At 40.1% G+C, this 16,205-nt stretch overlaps 1 protein-coding gene across 1 annotated transcript; it reads right to left on the bottom strand.

The window, feature by feature from the left end:
• Positions 1-760: 760 nt before the first annotated feature.
• Positions 761-15,921, bottom strand: stx12l (syntaxin 12, like). The gene is made up of 10 exons (XM_084053037.1): positions 15,817-15,921; positions 14,531-14,667; positions 13,358-13,427; positions 12,441-12,540; positions 11,534-11,671; positions 10,723-10,766; positions 8,022-8,133; positions 3,025-3,097; positions 2,214-2,296; positions 761-1,510 (listed from the first exon to the last, which is right to left on the bottom strand). Exons 2-10 carry the CDS (start codon positions 14,628-14,630, stop codon positions 1,418-1,420), a joined length of 813 nt encoding a protein of 270 aa, XP_083909163.1. The 5' UTR covers positions 14,631-14,667; positions 15,817-15,921; the 3' UTR covers positions 761-1,417.
• Between the last annotated feature and the right edge of the window lie 284 nt (positions 15,922-16,205).

The raw sequence follows: 16,205 nt of genomic DNA on the forward strand, positions 1-16,205 counted from the left end.
ATATAAATGAACTGAAGACAGATATGATGCCATTTTCATTCAGACATCGTCTTTTGTAGTGAAACTTTAGATCTACACCATAGCCGGAAGGTAAGACATTCATACTCCTTTGGGGGCAAAAGAGAATTCATGGTCCATCCATTCAGCATTCATAGAGGCATGTATATACAAAACTGTGCATCATTGCATTTGGTAAAACGCAGTTTAACATACAGTGATAAAGGTTATTTGCTTTTCATACAGGTCCAGGATGTTAGAATGTGGGATATACACACACGCACACACACACACACACACACACACACACACACACACACACACACACACACACACACACACACACACACACACACACACACACACACACACACACACACACACACACACTGAGAGAGAGAAAACTGAAGGATGCATACATTATCTCTTGAGATGAATACTTTTTGAACCATGAAATCACACCACAGACAAGTGAGAGCCTATAGGATGCTATGTGAACCAATTATACAACAGCAGTAGTACCCATTAACCAATGAAATATTCAGTAGACGAGGCTGAGTACTGTCTGCACTTTTAAAATAGGCTACTTTACATCTTTACATCAAGAGGACTGTAAAGTCAGCATTCAACAGTAGAGCTCGCGCACGCACGCACCCACGCACGCACGCACGCACGCACGCACGCACGCACGCACGCACGCACACACGCACACACACACACACACACACACACACACACACACACACACACACACACACACACACACACACACACACACACACACACACACACACACAGGAAGCCATTTTAGGTTGCTAGTGTGCACCGTAAAATCCTGAGTGCTAGTTTTAACTCTGAGAGGGTACAAATTACGTTTGGTTCCATTTGTACACTCTCGGAGTTAAAGGTACAGTAAGTGATATTCTTTGGCTAAAACAAGCTTTAACATTTTTCGTTCAAAGGCGAAAGCTCTCTATACTCTGCATCGCAATCATTGCTATAGAGTGTTTGTTCAGAAACAGGAGTTTCCCTGCCTCTCCAGCTCCAGCAAAAAAAACTTTTTCGGGTAGGATACCAATTTCATCCAATCAGAAGAGAGAACCCTTTCATCAGCTTCAAATGTATAATATTCCAATAAAAAAATGTTTCCATCACTTCCATATTCGCTTGTTTATCCGGTATCCTGTATGAGTTCTCTGTCCTGTTTGGATTAAATTGATATCCCGTTTGCTAAAGAAGTTGAGAGAGGGAAGAGACCCCTGTTACTGAACAAGCACTCTATATAGCAGCAATGCAACACGCTTTAACCTTTTAACAATAAACCTTTTGTTGTAACCCAAAAATATAACTTGCAGCACCTTTAAACTAACAGTGAGAATGTTAGTGTGCCACTCCACAAGCCTCCAGTGTCCCGCTGCTCTCATTTGATGGCCTGCCAGATGATAATGACCAGGATGGTCAGGACCAGGGACAACACCATGGCCAGGATGCACATCCTTTTACGAGACTTCCTCTGCAAGAAGATACAAACACAGAAATCAACCCTTAATCATTATGAGAGCATCAGATTGTAGTCCTAAATCTCAGAAGTACGTTTGCGATGGGTTCCCTGCCAGATATCCAATGCATTTTTTTACAATAAACTTTTCCATTCATGTGGAAAGTAAAGAGAGTATATTTTGTTCTCCGACAGTTAGTATGGTGACAATGAATTTTGTTCTATTAATTGCCTCTGTGTTTAGAAATGCATAAAAAGTGTGATGATTTGTGGAGATTATCTTGTTGAACAAAACAATATCATGTGCCTTTGTTTGCTGAAGAGCTTATTTTCATAACGCTGGGTGGGCGTTTTGCAGAAGAAAGAGTAGATGAGACAATCAGATGAGCCAATCAGCGTCTGCGCTCAGGGCCCTGTGATTGACAGACGCCGATAATATTTGAGTAGCATATTTTGAATTATCAATTTCTAGTCAATGGAGCAATATTTTTTTTTATTTCTTACTCACCTTTGGGAGTTAGATCATGGTAAGGTAAATGCACAACCTAAACCTCTACCAAAATGGTCGAGCCCTTTAAAGGGATAACTACTGTTCGTGCCGTGCACTAACACATGCGTGGTTTGGATTCAATCGATAATGACACATTGATCCCATCATTTTACAGCCAGGTGGTGTATAGCTGGGTGGTGATGTGTGCAGAGCAGGTACTGTATGTACCTTGTAGTATGCTGCCCTTTGAAGCTGGGCAGTGCCTCTGTCCACATGGACCTCCGCGCTCTCCACGTTGGCCTCGATGCTGTCTGTGGGACACATGACAGTCACGGGTACATACGATTGAATGGTAACTTTACTAGAACGCATGATGCCAGCTTAAAAAATGTTTCCCGACAGCAACAATATATAAAATAGATATCTATACACACATACTGTGCAGTGAGCACATGGCACAGATGGATAACATTTAGAAGTAAATGCCATGCACACAGCACCTTCAAGCACCTCAAAGTGTGATATGACTAATGGAACAAATGACTTTGCAAAAATGTTTTTTTTTTACTACTAATGCTACTTTTTATTTTCTCTTTGTTATTGTTCTAATTGCTGCTAAAATGTAGCAGAAAGACAAAAACTTTCGTATGTAAGACAAATCTTGCATCTTGATAAAATGCCACTATGCCAGATCTAATTAACATTTAATTAACTTTTTTTTTTAATCGTGAAAATGTGTGCAAATCTGTGAATATGTATACTTTTAAAGCGAACATTTGAAACTCAAATCTTTGCTTCTAAGGGGTCCCTGGAACAAAATATTTTACAAATGTTCGCTTTAGAATACATATATTATAAGATTTGCACAAATGTTCAGATATACTTTGCAGATATACAAGCGAGTGCCGCGCTATGAGCTTGTATATCTGCTATTTTTGAATAGCCGAAGAAATCTAAAATGGCAGAGATGCGTTAACGGGCTGAATGGGTTAAGTAGAGTACATGTGTGGAAGAGGAGGTAAGAAGAAGCACTGCTTACCGATCATCTCTCCCTGGTCATGGATCATCAGCGCCAAGTCTTTGAAGATCTGGTTCACATCCATAATGTCCGACTGAAAGGAATTGACAAAAAGAGAGTGTAGCGATTGATTGACAGTGATGGCATGCGTGGCATTCCTTCCTCTAATACAATGCTTCTCAACGTGGGGTCCAGGGACCCTCTGGGTTCCTTGTGGTGGTTCCAAATGGACCCTTAGAGGTCTGCAACTCTGAGAGTGTACCAATGGAACCAAATGGAAGTTTGAGAACCACGGCTCTAATAGGATACAAATATTCAAATCCAAATATTTCCCATTCTTTTTACCAAATACCTCAATATTAATATTGTGGGAATGACTGTTGGTGCTTTTGCTAAATATTCACACAATGAGATTGTTGATAAATAATCACCAGCAATGCCTATATAATAACTTTGTGGGTAAAGTGAAATAATAGAACAACTAGAACAGACAGGTAGTGTTAAGAAGATTCCCCATTGAAATTTTTTTACAGGTAGGTTTGGATATTACATCGCCATCATCATCTATTAATAGACCAAATCATCATGACATACAACACAACCGTAAAATGTATTTCCGTGTGGATAACGGTAGCAGCGTCGAGCAGTTATTAACCTTTAATTATTTCTGGAAGAACTGGACACTTATATTACTTGATACTTGATATTGTTATTAGAAATACATAATTTAGTTCTAAATAACAAGTTGACAAACTAGACATTTTATATTGTGTGTAGGCTAAACGTTCATAGACATTCTACCCGGAAATACAGCTCTACACTTTGTTTACAAACATTCTGATCCATTGATGTGGATCTGTAGGTGGCATTATTGAGTGAAGAGAAGTTTCGGTAACACTTTATAATAACTACACACTATAAAGCATTAGTTAAGCATTAGTAAATGCTTAATTCATCATGAACTCATCATTAGTAAAGCATTATTCTTACATTACTAAGCATTAGTAAACACAGTTATAAATGGTTCAACTATACAGTATTAAGCATTAGTTAACTATTAGTGAAATACTTAATTAATCATTAATTCATCATTTGTATAGCATTATTCATTAAGTTACTAAGCATTAGTAAACAGTTATAAACCTTTCAACTATACACAATTTACAATTAGTTACGCATTAGTAAGTACTTAAGTCATCATGAATTCATCACTTATATAGCATTAATAAGCGTTTGTAAACACATTTGTAATCGTTATATTTCCCATTGATAACCTAATCGGTAATGTGCTTAATAACTGTATTCTCATACTTTATAAATGATAGATTCACCATTTATAAATAGGTATTATATCAATTTGTGCCTAATCTATCATTTAGCTGGGGACCCCCTGGAACTCCCTCAAGGACCCCAGACCCCACTTTGAGAACCAATGGTTTAGATGGATGTAAAATATTTATTTGCTGAGTTTTGACACATTTGCATTTGGCACTGTGATCCACTTTATTCAGCCATATTTACAAGATTGCAGATTGTTTATTTTCGTACAGTACAAGACCTTATTTATGTAGCCCTGATGGAAAAACCCTAGGTCTAAAGTCCTGTTTATTTGCTTAAAGTAAGCAGTCAAATGGAAATCATTTAATAGTTCAATATCTGCTAAAGTAAAACATTAAACGTGTCTAATTCATTTATATTAAAAAAACGTGTATCATTTAGTAGTCCATAATCTAAGCCTAAAGCAAAACTTTAAAAGGTTGGTTTAATTCATATTAAAAGGCTAAGTAAATATTCCTTCAGAGGGTGTTATTTTACACTTGTTTGTCATGTTAAAATGTTCACTCTGGTTTGAATGATTGTCATTGGTTATGGGGCGGGACATCCAAGTTGATGGACATGGAGAGCTGTGTGGAGAGAGGGGAGGAGTCAGAAAAAAGGTGGAGAAGAAGGAGGAAGTGAGTGAGAGTGGAATGGAAGAGAAAGACGTTTATTCAGTGCAATTTATGTTTTAAAAATAATCGTTTTTGGAAAAAAGCATCTGTGCTAGTCAAGAGTATTGACAGGAGTCATATTCAGGTGTTCAGTGATTAATAGCAAGACAGAGTGGAAAGCTATTATTCAGCACTACATTTGGCTTTGTTTGCTAAGTAACTAACTGGAGTCAAGGACTAGCATTCATCATTAGCCTGTTTACTGGCTAGCAGCTACTGGACTCAAAGACTGTCATCATTGCTGGGGTGTGTTGGAATGCTGGACTGTGAGCTCTGGGTTGTCTGATGAAGAAGTGGTTCTGCTAGTTGTGGATCCATCATCATTGTCATCTCTTCAGCTTCTCTCCTGTAAGTGACTGTGTTGCTCTCCCACTGAAGAGGTAGTCTTGGATGCCACACCATACCCTAGCCTCATCCTGACATCTTTGCCAACCCTTCAGCTGCTGTAAGTGACTGTATTGCTCTCCTAGTGAAGAGGTAGTATTTACTGCTGCTCAAGTATCATCAAACAGGCCTGCAACGTTTGTTATTTTGTGTGTGTGTGTGTGTGTGTGTGTGTGTGTGTGTGTGTGTGTGTGTGTGTGTGTGTGTGTGTGTGTGTGTGTGTGTGTGTGTGTGTGTGTGTGTGTGTGTGTGTGTGTGTGTGTGGGCCCACAAATGTAATGGTATCTGATTTAATGGTATTTGTGTTCTTTTGTGTTGAGGTGTGTACAGAGTTAGTAGGAGGTTAGCAGGTTAGAGTAGTATTAATTAGAAATAGGGAAGGTTTTAGTTCTAAAACTATTTCATTTGAGGGTTTTGGGTTTTACAAACCATACTATACCGTAGGTTTATTTTTGTTTCAAAGTCATTACATTTTTAGTAATACAGGCTTAAAAGGTTCATTATTTTAAGTGTATTACAAGTCCAATTTATTAGTATTAAGAATTGTTGATGCCTATTTGTGTTCATTCATTGTTTTTTTTTTCATTGTTATTTAATCCTTTATTGTCAATGTTGGGTACACAAATTAAACTCTAACAATTCAAGTAAAGGATGTTAAAATATACATGCAGTGTCTGGAAATAATTATTTACAGGTTGTAGTGATTGAATTTCATTACACACTATGGAGTTTGAGTAAAGGTAAAACTTTAACTTAGGACGTTAAGAACTCAGAACGTCCCATCTTTGGTACTCTGGTTAATACAGGCAGGGGTGGGGCGCTACATTTATTTTTTCAGCCATGTTTACTTGTGAATAGTATTGCATTTTTTTTTTATTTATTTTTTCATACAGTACAAACATGTTTATTTTATTATGACTCTGCAAGGGCCATGTTCTGTCTGTCTCGGTGTCGTTTGTTGCAATAAATATTTACATTTGCTATATCACTGCTTCTATCTCATTTATAAATGCTTTATAAGGCATAGATAGTCCTCACTTTACATAGGCTCACGCTATATCATTTGTAAATGCTTTATAAGGCATAGATAGTCCTCACTTTACATGGGCTCACGCAAAATACTTAACTAACAAGTAGTAACTACCTTAATAAATCATTTATTGAATAAGTGTTTATAAAACATATATTAACACACTCACTAACCATGTACAAATGTTCACATAAATATGCATAAAAGTGGCTTGTATATGGTGCTTACTTAGACTTTATAAATGATCCTATGAACCATTAACAACTCATAAATAACTGGTTTGTAAATTGATATAATACCTATTTATAAATGGTGAATCTATCATTTATAAAGTATGAGAATACAGTTATTAAGCACATTACCGATTAGGTTATCAATGGGCAATACAACGATTACAAATGTGTTTACAAACGCTTATTAATGCTATATAAGTGATGAATTCATGATGACTTAAGTACTTACTAATGCGTAACTAATTGTAAATTGTGTATAGTTGAAAGGTTTATAACTGTGTTTACTAATGCTTAGTAACGTAATGAATAATGCTATACAAATGATGAATTAATGATGAATTAAGTATTTCACTAATAGTTAACTAATGCTTAATGGTGTATAGTTGAACCATTTATAACTGTGTTTACTAATGCTTAGTAATGTAAGAATAATGCTTTACTAATGATGAGTTCATGATGAATTAAGCATTTACTAATGCTTAACTAATGCTTTATAGTGTGTAGTTATTATAAAGTGTTACCGAAGTTTCTCCGTCTGGTGGTGTTCTAGTCGTCCCATGCAGAGAAAAGGCTTTCAACAACCTACAAGCATATGTGTTTTGTTGAGCAGTGAAAGTACATTCTTTATTTCTACTAAAGACATTGTGGAGACATCGTAAATCTGGTCAATGAGGAAATACACAGTCCCTCCTGGCATAGCGTTAGCGATAACTTGCTAACGCTATGGACCAGAGCTAGTCTCATACGCGAACTGCCTATTCCCATATTGTTGCTGTGCTGTTGACGGACGTGCTGTTGACGGACAACGGATGCACGCCTATGAGAAACAACAAAAATAATTAGTGCAAGATGAGGATAAAGGAAACATTCAGTCTAAATGTCCAGCTTGCTAATTCTCGCCTACTACTTTTGTATTTTAAATTTTAAATTTCTCTAAATAGTATAAACTTTCAGGACAGCCTAAGTACAAATATCAGTTAAGTCATTATTCAGTCCGACTTCACTGTAGCCTATAGTAGCCTTTTCATAAATGATATTTGTACTTAGGCTGTCCTGAAAGTTTAGAGAAATATTTAGAGAAATTCCAAATACAAAAGTAGTAGTAGTAGGCGAGAATTAGCAAGCTGGACATTTAGACTGAATGTTTACTTCATCCTCATCTTGCACTAATGCACGCAACTGTTTTGCCAGGTTTTATTTTTGTTGTTTCTCATATGCGTGCATCCGTTGTCCGTCTACAGCACAGTAGTCTGTGCCTTGACTTCAGTGCGCTGACTCTTTCCCAGCCCCGCCAGCCCCGCCCCCTTGTTTTAACAATATGGGAATAGGCAGTTCGCGTCTCATACAGTAATATGGATCTGTTGCCCAGCCCCACAGTACCTCCAGCTGTCTGATGTTGGTCTCCCGTTCCTTGATAACCTCCAGATCCTCCTCTGTGATGCTGACCTCAGCTTCATCCTGAGTCTGGTCTTGAGCCCAGTCATCATCCTCTCTGCACAATAGAAAAATCACACATTAACCACTTTAACCCTAGCATTCCTAATGTGGGGCTAACGACCAGTGAAAATAGCCGATCTACAAGCACACAGCGCGTTGCAACGCAACATGTTGTGAGCTAGTCGATCCTGCGAAGAGGCTATTTCCTGCGAAGAGATTTGATGTAGAGGGAAAGGGAATTCAAGGATCTATTATAGAGCCGCCGTCAACCAAGTATAGGGTTAAATGTGGTTTATGCATGTGGCATGGATTTAGAAAAAGGTGTATCTCCAGAGAGATAAAAATCAAGTCCATGTACCAAAAGAGTTCATGTGCCTGTACACGGCAAATAACATTGCTGGAGCCAATATGGGTGGGCTTTTTTGTTTTGTTTTTTAAAAGTTTATATTTTGGGGGTATTAGTTAGTATGCCACACCAGAAGTGGGGAAGTTAACATGCTAGTGATGCCTCATGTCACACAATCAAGTTATAACGAGACACAGGGGTGTAGCCTCAGTGTGGGAGATGTAATGGGCTCTTAGCGCAAATAGACTAACACAATTAAGTGACATAAAACAAGAGTATACCTAGCACAAGTACTAATATACCGCTATAGTCTCACATAGCCAGACGATTGGATATCTCTGCCGACCGTTAAATCCCTGGCCAAATACCAAAGACTATAAAATGCTACTCGATGCCTCAGCATAAAGAGTTGGATTGGAGGTATATAAGTAGCCTGGTATCCAGCCTGCTTCGCTACGTTCGGCGGACTTTTTTTTCTCTCTTCGCTTCTCAGTCTGGATTGCCTCCTATCTCCAAGGGAGGCGGGACATGACAAACGTTTCGAATCGTGCCGTGGCTTCTGATTGGTCTGTGGTGCGGGGCGGGACAAAAAAAACAGTGTGATCGTTGTGATTCGTCATTCGTTTGAACAACATCCAATCAGCAACGACGTTGCCTAACGTAACATATGTAGTTCCAGTGTAGTTCTGCAAAACGAGTCAATTTCGGTGCATTCCAGACTGATAAGCGGAGAGAGAGAAAAAAGTCCGCCGAACGTAGCAAATCAGGCTGGATCCCAGGCTAGTATATAAGTCCCTGCGTCAGGTCCAGGGGGTGTGCTACTTGTACATCATGGCTGGAGGATGTAAGTGTACATCAAGACGCCTCACGCTACAGAAACAGGATGTCCAAAGCTGTTACTTTTCAGGATTCAAATTCAAAAGTAGCAAAAGCAGCCGATCTACAAGCTTCCGCCGCATTTCGAGCTTGTGGATCAGCTACTTTTGGTGCTTTTGTGTGATACTGCAGTATGCAACCCGATCGCCAGAGGAAACGTTCTCATTGAACGTTTTTCAGCGTTTCTCAAAATCCGTGCATAGACTACTGGAAAACCACAAATTCCGTGCATAGCCGCCTCGCATCTCCCCCATTGTGACTAAACCATTTCGGAGCCACGCAGTCTCAAGGGAATTGTCGCTTTGTGAAGGACCACCGAGCGCGCTAAAGCGCGCGAGTTGCCGTCCTGAACATAGCGACATTCCCTTGAGCCTACTCAGCGGCGTTTGAGTTACGTACCGATAGGCACAGAATCGTAAATTTTGTTGTGGGGACTGCTCCACTTCCTGGTTTTTCCGGGTTGCGACTGGTTACGCCCACCGTGGGACTCCCCGTACATATGCACGGAATTTGGGGGTTTCTAGGCGACTATGCACGGAATGACGTGCACAAATCCGTGCAATGTATACTAATTCTCTGGCGATCAGGCTGGCAGTATGATCAAGTCGCGCGTTAATTTATGAAAAAACACAAAAAGTTAGAATATGGAGATAGAGGAGGTTCTCGGTGGCTCGGTAGTAATGCTACTTACTTGGATGGCCAACACTAACGAACCTATACGCCCACTACTTTGAAAACCGTTAAAATATGAAGAACCGCCCTGAAATCTGTATATTGGATTTTTCCATTTTTCCACCCTGTTTTAGGCCATTCAATGAATTTTGATATACAACCAGATGTATATCAACAGCAGGCGGAGATCTCTGATCGTCTGGGTCCAAGAGTTCAAAACTTTTAATCCCTATGCGAGTGGATCAGATTTGGATTTGGGGTGTTAAAGATTTTATTTGATTAATCAAAGCGTATTATCTCTTATTGACATGATGTTGGCTGAGATAATTCTATGATCCCACATCGAATGCCAAAGTGATCCCAATGCAGTTTTCTTCCCTCAATTTTGACCTACACAAAATCCAGATCCACTCGGATAGAAATGAAAGGTTTTGAACTCTTGGGCCCTGGCCATATGCGAGACTAACACAGCAAACGAACACAGGAACACTATAGACCATATTCACACGGCGGCCATATTGGAATTTAACATTGAAAGTGCCGCCACCCGGGGTGGCTACTTTCATTGACTTCATAGAAACATGGCCGCCGTGTGAATATGGTCTATACATTCTGCAGTCTACAACCCCAGCAAGCCAGCAAGCACAGAGGATTAACTAGAGGCATGCATGTCACAGAACACATTGCAGCATCCATTGACCACCGTGGCTATCAGTATCGGGGCCAATTAGTCAGTCACCACAAACATACTTTTCAAATGTCACCAGCTGCTCATCCACATTGCCACCATCGCCCTGCAGATTGGAACGGAGAACATTCATCAGACCAGTACTAAACAAACAGTTAACAGGGGATTTATATCCTCCATTATTAGTAGTTATTTATAGTACTTGTGATAACTAGAGATAGTGTTCAATTGAATTTATACACAAACACATACACACACTACACAGACAAAATGCATTCTGTTATTTGTACCTAAATGTCTTCAAATACAGTAGCATAAATGAACTATGAAGTCCAATAAGACTGCAAATGTTAATTTGACTAGTAATCAATATAGTTGATTATAAAAATATGATCAAATTTGAACTTTTTCCAATTTCTATTCACTTCGATTCTTTGACACACACATGTGTGTGTGTGTGTGTGTGTGTGTGTGTGTGTGTGTGTGTGTGTGTGTGTGTGTGTGTGTGTGTGTGTGTGTGTGTGTGTATATCGTCACTGCCGGGTGGAAACCTTGTAAGTCCAAAACACAGTACATTATTTTTTAAGTAATATTTTTAATGATTTAAAATGTGTGAAAATAGCCGATCTACAAGCTCACAATACTACTGTTGTGTGACACCCTTGTATGGTGAAGTAGGGCATTCATTTACAAAAAAACATGAAAAGTATGGAGACAGTAAAAGTTTTCCGCCTGACAGCAACGATATATAAATAAATACATATATATATATATAAATAGACACGCTTCTCGATTAATCTAAAAAGAAGCAATCGATAGAAACGGATGGATGGGTGCAGCCCTGGGCCAAATGAAAAAGCATGTTCCTGTCACCATGAGGCGGGTCCCGGCGCGGGCCCTGGCCACAGACTCCTTCTCCTTCTCGGCCACTCGTCGCTGCACCACCTGGAAGTTGTTGAGGGCTGCGGAGAAGTCATTCATCAGACGCTCCTTCTGGATCTTCTGCTGTCTCTGTAGGGGAGAGAATGACAGCCTATTATTATCTGTGGATTTACTGTGTAATTACAGTATGGAACAGTGGGTACGGGTCCTCTACAACAGTGGTTTTCAACCCTTTTCATGCCAAGGACCCCTACATTTATATACATTTGGCCGCGGACCCCTAAGAAGTACCCGTATATTCCGTATTGTTCAATAAAAAGCATTTTAATCTGATCATTGTCAAATTTTCTCTGTATTCCTTCATTTCCCCCAATGATGCTTTCAACTGCGCCACCCTAGCGGTTGGGAGGTGTATTGCGCTCTGATATATTATAACTGTATGAAAGAATCTGACACCGATCGGATTAAAATGCTTTTTATTGTTCAATACGGAATATACTTCTGAGAGGCCGTACATACTTGTAACATCCGTGGCCATGGGGTAAGCACTTTATATTGTAAATCTGAACGTTTATGTAGATGTACGGACCCCAAGTGCAGAACCACTTGAATTAACTCCCAATATGTTCATATCATTATGACCGATGACCGTCTTGATCCAAGGCTAGGTGAACAACAGCTTTGTTGTATTGATCAGCAGGCATATTAAGAAGTGTACACAACCATTTATTAAGGGGGAAAAAAGGAATGTACCGCTAGCATTTTATGATCAAACATTGCAACATCTTGTGCAGTATTGCACACAGGACAATACATGTACATGTCCAATGATTTTAAATCTCAAAATATGGTAATATATTGAATGGACCACATAAGAACTGAGAGAAAACAGACTCACTTGTTCTGAGGGAGAGTGTGGTGAAGGTAGGGAGCCTAGCTCTTTCAGGTGGTTGTTGGTCTCTTTAGCCAGTTGGTTGGTGTAGTGCTGCACCTGTTGGCTGTAGGAAAATAAAGACAGATTTATACTTAGTTGGGTACCGGTGTCTCGCACCGAAAATTGGCAATCTACAAGCTCCCAACGTGTCTCAGTTGACGTGTGGTGTGAGCTTGTAGATCGGCTATTTTTGGCACGCAACTAATTGGAAATCAGGCGTGAGTTTTCAGATCCAAACAAATGCCTCGGTGATTGTGTAACGCCCGAGATTCGCAAAGGTATCAATACTGCAATGTAGATATACTCTGTTACAAGTAGAAGTTCACAAGTTCAAAATGTATCTTTTGAAAATTGCCGATCTACAAGCTCACATGCGACGCATTGTGAGCTTGTAGATCTACTGAAATGGCCGAAATGAATATAGGGCGGAAGTGTTTAATGTCTGTTGTGTAATAATAATCAGAATCGACAAAGTAACTGTAACTAAGGTTTTCAAATAATTGCAGTGGAGTAAAAGTACAACATTTTCCTCTGAGATTTAGTGGAGTAGAAGTAAAAGTACTGAAAAATGAGAACATGTACTTAGTTACTTTACACCTTGGAAAAGCCATGACCGATGACCTTTACACACTTGGAAAGCCAACATGTTATCCACTAGCCTAAAGGGGAATTCCCCCTTGTGCGGGGGAGATAATAGGCTTTTAGGTCATCAGGCAAGGCCCTGAGCCACTATACTGCTACAATTGGACCAGTTGTTTGTTGACACACAATAATGACATCATGTAGGCTAACAGTGCTGATAACGTTGGATGGTGTCATCTTTGAATTCAATAGATAGACCCAGTGAAGTCAGGAGAACTAATGCCAAAGTCCATACTTACAGTTTCTCCTGGAGCTCCGGGGTGTCCTGTCTCGTCCCCATCTGGTGCAGCATGGTTTTGATCTGGCCAGCTGCAGAGAAAGGACAGAGATGTTCAGTCACCGGGAAACTGAGAATCCCAAGGCTTCAAGACTATTTGTGCAATTGTCGTTAGTGATGACCAATGTCAGGCAACCTGGCAAGGCAGTGTGGTGTGAATACCAGCAGTCGGACAACTGTATTTTCGTTGTTGTTAAAAGGGATTGTATTTCCTATAGACAAATCCACAGAGTGCTCCCCTGGCGCAATCATAACTGCGGTGTCAGAATGCACACCGCAGAGCTCTGTGGATTCGTCTATAGCTTTACATGTATAAATATATGGTAAAATTGAGATCTAACTAGCAAACTAGAAAGCAAGTCTATTCATCTCAATCTCGACTCAATCCCACCAATTAGGGATCCCCCCGGTCGCTGTCCGAGGTGCTGAAAATGTTTTTCAATACTTTGATTTGTCAAACTATCTATACTGAATACCTTCTTGCCACCTATTTTATTAGATGCAAGTCATACTATGCAGAACTCTGTTGCTTATTTGATTTAGATTTTGACATATTTATTGATAACAAAAAACATATGTAAAATACATACATTGTCATACCATTATCAAAAGGATAAAACGCCAAAAAAGCGGCTTATTTCCATTAAGGTCCTGTCATATATATGTGCAAATGATGTGTTGTATGATGTGATGTGCATGTGTGTAATTGCACTTAAGTCCACGCAGCCAAAGTTGCCTAAAGTGTCCTAGTGCATGTGCATGTCAGTCCAAGCACCCATAGGTGCAGGAGAAAGTCCTTGTGGGAAAAGTGTGGGTGTGTCTTCCACACTAAGGGGTGGGGATTTGGTACCTGAGAGATACAGGTACCAAAACATACTTGTTCAGGTGTTTGGTTATTTACATTTATTTTTGCTCGACCACAAATGCAAGACAGATGCTCGCTAGGATGTTTACCTGGTAGAGAGATAGATGGAGAGCGAGACCAGAGAGAGAGATTGTGTGTGTGTGTGTGTGTGTGTGTGTGTGTGTGTGTGTGTGTGTGTGTGTGTGTGTGTGTGTGTGTGTGTGTGTGTGTGTGTGTATGTGGGTGTGTGTGTGTGTGTGTGTGTGTGCGCCCTACGACATGAACACGTACTATTCTGGGTGATCTTCTGGATGTTGCTGCTGCATGTCTGGATGAGGTTGCTGAAGTCTCGCGGTAAGGAGCGGTAGCCTTCCACTCTGCCGTACGACATCCTGCCTGTAGATGTTCAGACACTCACCTATATAGAACTAACAAACACATGCACAAAGTTACTATAACAACATTGCGATACAATATAGGTCATGGGTCTTCAACAGGGGGCCCGAGACCCCTAGGGGGTCCTCAGACACGGGTCCTTGAGGGGGTTGCAGGGGGTCCCCAGTCAAATGATTGATAGTCAGGAACCAAATGGATCCTTATGGGTCTGAAATTCAGAGAGAGTGAAATGGTTCCACAAATGGTTCCATTTATACACTCTCAGAGTTATATTAACATTGATTCTACAGTGTACTGTATATTAGGGCCCCAGAGATACAAATGCCGGGGTCCGTGGGCTGATATGTATCAATTTGGGGGTCCTGGGCACGGAAAAGTTTGAGAACCACTGTTCTAGAGCGTCCACATAGTCATGTCATGTAATCGTCATGTGACCATTAATGATTTTAAACGCCAATAATGGCTTTTATCGACGACGCTGAGTATGTAGGCCTACTAATTATACCCTTATTATATATAACGAACAAGTAGGACTGCTATCAGAACCTGTTGGCACCGCTGTATCATAACAGGCCTTCTTCTCAACAGCACAATAAAGCACATATAAACAAACATGAATACAGAAATATCGGCAACCGGCTCGGCTGACGATGTGAGCCTGTCAGTAGGCAAGTAATAACTGACTCATAGTCTAGATTCGATGATATGGGAAAGAAAAGCCATGTCACCAGACATTGCATGGCTGGAACAGAAATGTCTCAAAGAACAAACGCGCACTCTAAAATACACGTCTCTCACTTTAATAAAACATTGAAGAGGAGACGAGGTGCGACAGCGCAGATCCTTTTAGTGTCCGTTTATTCTAGGATACTTCAAGAGACTGTGCTGTGCTCCATCATTCATCATAGGCTGTGCAAAACAGACATATAAGATTATAGCTAAAATCAGAAATAGTAACAATCTATCCATACAACAGTATCCACATCATCAGCATCGATCCGCCGTATTGATGTTGTGCTAATGTAACCATCCGTTGACATCACTGACAGTTCAGCCTATTTCTCTCGCCTGTGTCTTTATTTCTACAGACGATCATGGCAAGGATTAGAACACATTCTACATGCATCAATAGGCCTATATTTAATATAAACTCATGCGAATTCACTTGTAAAATGCCTTACTTTTTGTCGATGATATTATAACGGTGCCTCCAAATATAAATGTGGTTTATTAGATTTGTTGGAACGTAGAGCAGACCCAGCCCCACATGCGCGACGTCACCGTCACACGCTCACAACACTAGGACGAGGCTAATCCGACCGACGTGCATGCGCCCATGCATGCATGGGACGATAAGCCTGATTTATGTTTCGTCCCAGGACGGTGTCACTCGCCAAAAATAGCCGATCCACAAGCTCAGCATGGGGGTCTGACTATGATCATCAGTTGTCCGGCTTCATCATAACAATCATCATAATCATCACTTCTATCTTCAAAAAATATTTAATAGATTTTTAGAGTAGTTTTGTATACGTATTTTTGTATGCAATAGGCCTACACTGATAGTGAA

The sequence above is a fragment of the Gymnoscopelus microlampas genome (genome assembly GCF_963454915.1).
Source record: "Gymnoscopelus microlampas genome assembly, chromosome: 3".
NCBI classification, from domain to species: domain Eukaryota; kingdom Metazoa; phylum Chordata; class Actinopteri; order Myctophiformes; family Myctophidae; genus Gymnoscopelus; species Gymnoscopelus microlampas.